Below are 7,525 nucleotides of genomic sequence, written 5' to 3'. Positions count from 1 at the left end.
AGCCAACTCACGTTTTACACGTTGCTGTTCCATAGTGTCGCCCTATATGTGTATTGTATGTGTATTGGGTTTTCTGTGTACGTGACTTCCTACTGATGTGTCATGATATTGCAACACATGGGGGCTCCTCTATGCCTTTCCTCCACTGCCCCTGATCCCAGAAACTATTGGGGGAAAAGGCAGAGCTCATACTTGTTGCCCCTCACTGGCCCAGAGGACCATGGTTTGCAGACTTGGTAAGCCTCTCTGTGACCAGTCCTTGGAGGATACCAGCAGACAGAGAATCACTCAGCCAGGGACCCTTGTTATATTTGGAACCCTGGTGGCTTCAATTGACCACTTGGAGATTGAGCAGGGATCTCTAAGCATGTGAGTGGCTCCATCGCTGTTCTTCACATCCTGGCTTTTGATTGAAAAAGCAGTCCCTAGGATGCAAGAGAAACATTACATCAAGCAACCTGGGAGAACCTGTCAGTCAGCAACCCATGCATTTCTTTTGCATACCAATAATGCACAGCTGTGAGTTGAGATGAATATATAGCTACCAGCTCTGGATGGCATCTTCACATCTTGCTGTTTGAGGAAGTCGTACAACATTCTCAGAGACTCTTCCCACCCTGCTTATAATCTTTGTGAACTGTTACCTTCTGGCAGAAGATATAGAACAATTAAAACTCAAACCACACATTTTCTGAACAGTTTTTATCTCAGAACTATAATTGCACTTAACAATGAACTTAAGGACCAGTATCAGTGAGTTGTTGGACAGTATTACTTGGTCTGTTGTGTGGATGCTTGTGTGTTTTTTTTGGGGGGGGGTGAATTTGGTGAGTGGGGATGAGTTTGGAGATTGTCATGTGTGAGTGTGTGTTGGGTCTGGTCAGGGTGTTATGTGAATTTTGTTGTACGTGTATACTGTGCATATACGTACAATAACAATAAAGTATATTTATTATTTATTTATTATATGTTGGAAAGTGACAATCTTTGACCCCTAAGATGACTCCTAATCATCTTTGTTGTTCTTCTCTGCATTCTTTCTAGAATCTCAACATCTTTTTTAAATTGTTACGACCAATCTGGATGCAATATTCCAACTGTGGTTTTACTAAGGCATTACAACACTTCACATGATCTTGATTCTATCCATCCATTAATGCAGCCTAAAATTGTATTCACTGTTTTTAGCAGCTGCAGCTGGCTCATATTTAAGTGATTGATGTCCATTAGGATTCCAAGATACCTCTCACATTTACTACTATTGAGCTATGTACCTCCTATATTATATCTGCTTATTTGGTTTTACCTTGCCTAAATGTGCAATAAAATCTTACTACTCTGTAGTTATGGCGAAAGCTTGTTATGCACCTGGGAATTCATGCTGTGACAGAACTACTGAGAATCTGGGAAGCTTTGCTCCTATAGATGAGTAGCGGTTTTGAATTTAGTTTGGGAACTATTATTTAGATTTGTCTGCTGTAGGTTATCTGCCCATTTTTCTTAATTTCTGAGCTTCATCCTGCAAATTTTGCAATCACACAGTCTGGAGCTAGGTTTAAACCCATTAATAATGTGAGATTATTTTAATAAAAAAAAATTTAAGGCTTAGCTTTTCTGAAAATATGATTCCCACAGGCAATGGATTATTTTTTTTAAAAAAATGAACTTTACCTATTGATTGGATTGAGTGTTTGAGGATATTTTACTGCTAGGTGAAAACTTTCAGAATTAAGGTATATGTGTGCAAGGAGACATGGGTAGAGATTCATAATTAGCTAAGGATAAGTGAAGTTTGAAGCTTGACTTGAGGGTGAAATCTATTATAGCAGTGTGAGGATGAGCAACGTAATGTTTCACTGTGGTTCTTTGTGGGCTAAGTTCTGGTTGTCCTCTTGCTCCTCCCCATCCATGGGTTCTGCACTTCAGGCAATCCAATCCTTGGAAATTGCCCTGAAACCAGGAAAGGAATATGTGCAAATTAAACAGTCTGATCTTTCAGAGAAAGCTAGGGCAGAACTCATCTCCTACAGTATAATTTTCTCAAGAAAAGGAAATCTTATTTGAATACTTCAATTCTGCCAGTTAAGAAATGTGATGGGTCTTTTCATCCGGACTTGAGAATTATCAATTTACTCACAGTGAAAACAATTCACCCTACAGTGTCAAAACTTGGATGTCTTTGATTTCACCTGCCTTTGCATGGTTTACTATATTGCACTTAAATGATGCCTTTTTCTGTATCCTTTTTCAAGAAGGCAGTCAGTGGTTGTTTGCTTTCCAATGATCTGACAATGAATAATAGAACAATAGAATTGAAGGTCTTCTAATTCAACCCCCTTCTAATGCAGGAAACATTATACCTTATCTGATGAATAATTGTCCAATCTCTTAAAAATGTCCAGTGTTGGATCATTCATACTTCTGGACGCAAGCCGTTACACTGATTCATTGTTCTAACTTCAGGAAAATTCTCCTTAGCTCTAGGTTACTTCTTTCCTTGATTAGTTTCCATTCATTGCTTCTTGTCCTGCCTTCAAGTGCTTTGGAGAATAGCTTGACTCCCCCTTCTAGATGGCAACTGGAGATATCGGAACACTGATATCTGTGTCACTCCTAGTTCTTCTTTTCATTAAACTCGACATACCTAATTCTAGCAATTGTTCCAGAGGTTATTCAGCAGGTTCTGACCAGTTCTGGAGAACCAGTAGCGGAAATTTTGAGTAGTTTAGAGAACCGGCAAATCCCACCTCTGACTGGCCCCACCCCCATCTATTCTCTGCCTCCTGAGTCTCAGCTGATTGACTGGGTCTTCTTTTGTTGCCCCGCACAAGAGAAAGGAGTTGGAAAGCAGGTTAGTGGGGTGGGGAAGGAATTGGGATTTTGCAGTATCCTTCCCCTGCCATGCCCACCAAGCCACACCCACAGAAGCAGTAGTAAAAAAAATTTGAATCCCACCACTGAACCATTCCTTATATGTTTTAGCCTCCCGTCCCTTAATCATATTTGTTGCTCTTCTCTGTACTCTTTCTAGAGTCTCAACATCTTTTTTACATTGTGGTGACCAAAACTTGATTCACTATTCTAAGTGTGGCCTTACCAAGGCATTATAATGTGGTATTAACACTTCACCTGATCTCGATTCGACCCCTCGAACATGTAAAGGGAACCAGACTGATTTGAAAATAGCCCAATCATTTTTGGTAAAGCTCTTGGCTCTGACCTACTCAGATAGACCCCACCCCATAACCACGAACAAACAGCTCTATAGTGCCATATGTGTATGATGTATTGTTAAGGGCTCCCTCTGAGAACAAAATACTAGCCATCTTTTTCTGGCTGATTGAATGAACTAAATCTACCCTTTTTAATGCCAGCAGATAATTCACTTCATGACTGCATGTAAATACTTGAGGACCAAATTTGAACATCGACCTTTACTAAATGCAGAATTAGATTTGTTTATTGATAGAAGCAGCTACATCTTTGATTGTCAGGAAGAAAATTTTGGAACAGAATTCATTGCCTTTGAAGATGCCAGCTCCAAAAGTAAAACTAGTTGCATTAAAATGTGTTTTGCAATTGGCAAAAGTAAAATAGCCAATGTTTTTTTCTTGACAGCACATATATCTTTGGTGTTGTAGATGCTCACGGAGCCTTGTGGCTGGGAAAGGGTTTAATTACAGCAAAAAGTAGTCAGATTAAACATGGAGAAGAAAAATTGCAGATTTTAGATGCCATCTAGAAGTTAAGAAAGATTTACTAGTATGATGAAGAGAGATGGGTCTTTTGAGGGAAGTCAAGCTTTCTGGAAAGTGGATCTCCAAAATCACATTTGAGTGAAGTTATTGGTTGCTCCAAAGGCTGTTTCTAGGGTAATACACTGCCCGAAGCCACAGACCTGAAAGTCAATGTCAAAGATTATCAATAGAGTAAGACAGCATTTTCCTACACAACTCAACTCCCTAGAACTAGCCCAAGATATTCAATACACTTCTTTCAGGTTTTATACAGTGTAAAAAGACAGGAAGAAGTGATTCCTGATCCTTTAAGAAAAGCTTTAGGATTGATTCAACACTTCTAAATGGCTTCATTGAACTGGTGACTTTTAGGTCAAAACCAACTCTGCCCTGATTTTTTCATCTTTCTTCCGCCTTCCATATAGAGATACCTTAGATACAGACACAAATTAACAGAATTGGAAGGGACCTTGTAAGTTATCTAGACCAACCCCCTACCCAAGCAGACCCTACAGCATTTCTGACAGTGGCTGATATGTGAAGAAAGACCATTTTGCAACATGCAATCCCTAGTTTTTTGATGAAATGATAATGGCTACAGACAATACTTAGGTACATGCAGGGGGTGGGATTCTACCAGTTCTGTCCACCTACGTAGAACCGGTAGTTCTGAAGAACAGCAGACAGAGAGCATACATAGAACCGGTTCTATGTCTGCTGCTATTTTGGCCCACCCGCCCACCTGGGCTCTTACCTGTCCTTTATTTCCTGCTTTTTCAACCACAGCTGCTTTGCGCAACACAGCTGTGATTGAAAAAGCAAGAAAAAGGGGCTTTTCCAACAGCTGTGCACTTGCACGCAGCGCTGCTCAGCTGTCCAGGCAACTCAGCAGGTCGTAAATTGCACCCACGTGTCTCATGCGCAAAGCACACATGCACACCCAACACAGAGCAACAGAACCGGTAGTTATACCAGTCGGATCCCATCCCTTGGTACATGTAGTTCTGGATAAATTAGATTCACAAAATGAATGTGATTTGAAAGCAGCAGAATTGTTAGAAAGAAATATAGAGTGTACAGATTTAGAACCGAGTTTAATTGTACATGGGTTTCTGAAGTGGAACCCTGCATTTTTTTTTTTTACAATAGCAGGAATCTGACGAAGCGATAAATTGGTTTTTCCTAAAAGGATTGGGGATTGAGAAGGGATGCGGTGGCTCAGTGGCTAAGACACTGAGCTTGTCGATCAGAAAGTTTGGCAGTTCAAATCCCTAGCACCACGTAATGGAGTGAGCTCCCGTTACTTGTCCCAGCTTCTGCCAAACTAGCAGTTTGAAAGCATGTAAAAATGCAAGTAGAAAAATAGGGGCCACTTTGGTGAGAAAGTAACAGCGTTCTGTGCACCTTTGGCGTCACATGACCACACAGATGCTTTTGGACAGCACTGGCTCTTCGGCTTTGTAATGGAGATGAGCACTGCCCCCTAGAGCCGGAAATGACTAGCACGTATGTGCAAGGGGAACTTTTACCTTTACCTTTAAGGGGATTGTAGGTCAATTGGGAATGAATTTATCATACTTAACTGGAAAACACTTTCATCTGTACTTTTTTGGGAAAATAGACAAACTTTGAACATTGTATTTATTATATTTAACCTGACATCAATTGATAAGATGGTATTAAGAAAAAAATGTGAATATTTGATCAAGGATGAATCACTGTTAATACTTGGGCCAATTTGGGAAAGATAAGATGCTGTGGTAAATTTTCTACGCATTAATCAGAATAACAGTTTGTTAACAGAGGGTTAATTTTAATTTTGTTTTTTTATCATCATTCTTGTTAATTATTTTGTCATTAATATAGTATATAGATGGCAAGTTAATAATTTGAAAATAGTTTTAGTAGTTCAAAAATTGGTGTTTCTCAAGAGGTGGGAAACTACTATTGCAGTAATGTATTAATCAGTATTCAACTAGGGGGGATAATATATGTTTATGTGTTAGGAGTGTTGGTTTTTTTTACTTTTTTAATGTCTTGTTTCCTGTTTTTTCTTCATTTGTTTGGGTTTTTTAAACAATTTTTGGAATTTTACATTTTAACTCTTTAAAAAAATAAAATAAAAATATAACCAAAAAAAGAGAATCTAAGCTAGCTTTTAGCAAGATCTGTTGCAAAATTATTTCAGTGATTACCCCTTGGAATCAGATCTTCCAGCAGACAGATAAGAGCTAATCTTTTACTCACCATTCCTTCTCCACACTTTGTTCCAGGTTCAACCATTCCTAAATTGGCATTTTCGTTTGAAAAGTAAAATTTGCACGAGTTCTCTTCAGTTGAATTATCTACGCAGAATAACCTGCCACATTTAACATCCCTGAAAAAGAAACAGTCAGTTCCGTCTAATGAACAAAGTGTCAACTTGTAAAGCATTCCCATGCCTGTTTCAGAGTTGCCATAAGCAAGTGTGTGTGTGTGGGGGGGGAATCTGAAGGAGCAGGGCATCTTAAAACCAGAAGTACATTCCACACTTATCTTACAAAGATTGTAACTAAGCTACCAAATCTTCTGTCCATGAAAATCCTTCAGTGGAGAATGTGACTGATGACACCCAGACCATGAATGTGCTTCATTGGAAAATCTGATTTATGATACACCCAGGAAGGAGGGGGGAAACAGGGTCAGAGGTGACTGTAAATTACATATGCCAGAGTTGGCGTCATACAGGCTATGCCGGATATGTTGCTCCTAATCTTCTGGTTTCTTTTGAAGCTTGGCTCGAGGCTCATGATTTAATTAGGGCAATCACTGGAATCCTGATACAGAGTGGATTAGTGAGATGTCTCTTTTTTTGCTCTTTTGAAAATATTTAAGTTAAAAATTGAAAACAGAGATGGAGAATCCAAAGCTTGCTCAGCCTCAAAATGAACTGGGTTGCATTTAACAGTTAAATGAAAAATTTCACAAGGTGTTTCAGGATTTGGAGTAAAAGTAGAAAACACAATTCCAACAAGCTCACATGGTTTCCCTGTTTATGAAAGTGAAGATAGTTTGAGTCAGGATTCTTATCATCAGAGTAGTAACATATTTATTATCCACATGGAAAACTCCTAAGGCAGACTTAGGCGGGTTGATTTTTCCAGATCTCTAGCCTAAATTTCTGGTAATCTGTGACTTAGTGAATGATGGGGGATGAGGTGGGTTGAAATCTAAAGGTTGGGGGAATTGCACTGAATATTAGAAAGGGAAATTGTTTTGAAAGATGATTATTACTCCATTTCCATATTAGTCCATTAAGATTGAAATAGGGATATATAAAATAAGGACTGCCCTTCTTTTAGTAGAAAAAAAATGGCACAGGATTCTGTGGGTTTGTGTAAGACCTAAAGGCAGAGTGAATTTGCACACATCATGAAAAGGTACTGCAACTAATTGTTTGGATTGGGTTCAATTTGTGGTGCAAATCTCGCTGTTGTGGTTTCTAAGTTATGGTTTATGACTAAGTGCAATTCATATTCTTGTGGCGCTCATACGCTACCTCCCGTTGTTCCTGACCCTCCCTGTAGTTCATGGAGGAGCTGTGGGTTCTGCCTAGATAGCCTCTGGAGGAAGAAAAGGGATGACTCTGTTGAGGTCTACCTCATGGCAATAAGAGTGATGAGATAGCAGTATTTCTATGCTCTTATTGTGTCCTCAGAATGCCACCCAGAGGCATTGTTTCAAGTGAATCCTGGCAAGACCAAACGGCTTTGGGTACATGGGGCGCCAGGACCCAGGACTCTTCATCT

At 39.4% G+C, this 7,525-nt stretch overlaps 1 protein-coding gene across 1 annotated transcript in view; it reads right to left on the bottom strand.

The window, feature by feature from the left end:
* Positions 1–3,438: 3,438 nt before the first annotated feature.
* LOC113445651 (zinc metalloproteinase-disintegrin-like NaMP) overlaps positions 3,439–7,525 on the bottom strand; it is a 28,271-nt gene continuing 24,184 nt past the window's right edge. Inside the window, exons 16-17 of the mRNA XM_087938873.1 lie at positions 5,985–6,114; positions 3,439–3,898 (exon numbers count right to left, since the gene is read on the bottom strand). Of these exons, the coding sequence (XP_087794999.1) occupies positions 3,827–3,898; positions 5,985–6,114 (202 nt within the window). The 3' untranslated portion in view covers positions 3,439–3,826. The remainder of the gene's footprint in view (positions 3,899–5,984; positions 6,115–7,525) is intronic.

The sequence above is a fragment of the Pseudonaja textilis genome, chromosome 9 (assembly GCF_049901715.1).
Source record: "Pseudonaja textilis isolate UNSWEBS1 chromosome 9, rPseTex1.2, whole genome shotgun sequence".
Classification (NCBI taxonomy): domain Eukaryota; kingdom Metazoa; phylum Chordata; class Lepidosauria; order Squamata; family Elapidae; genus Pseudonaja; species Pseudonaja textilis.
The sequence above is the reverse complement of the archived record's forward strand: the minus strand, read 5'-3'. Positions and strand labels throughout refer to the sequence as shown.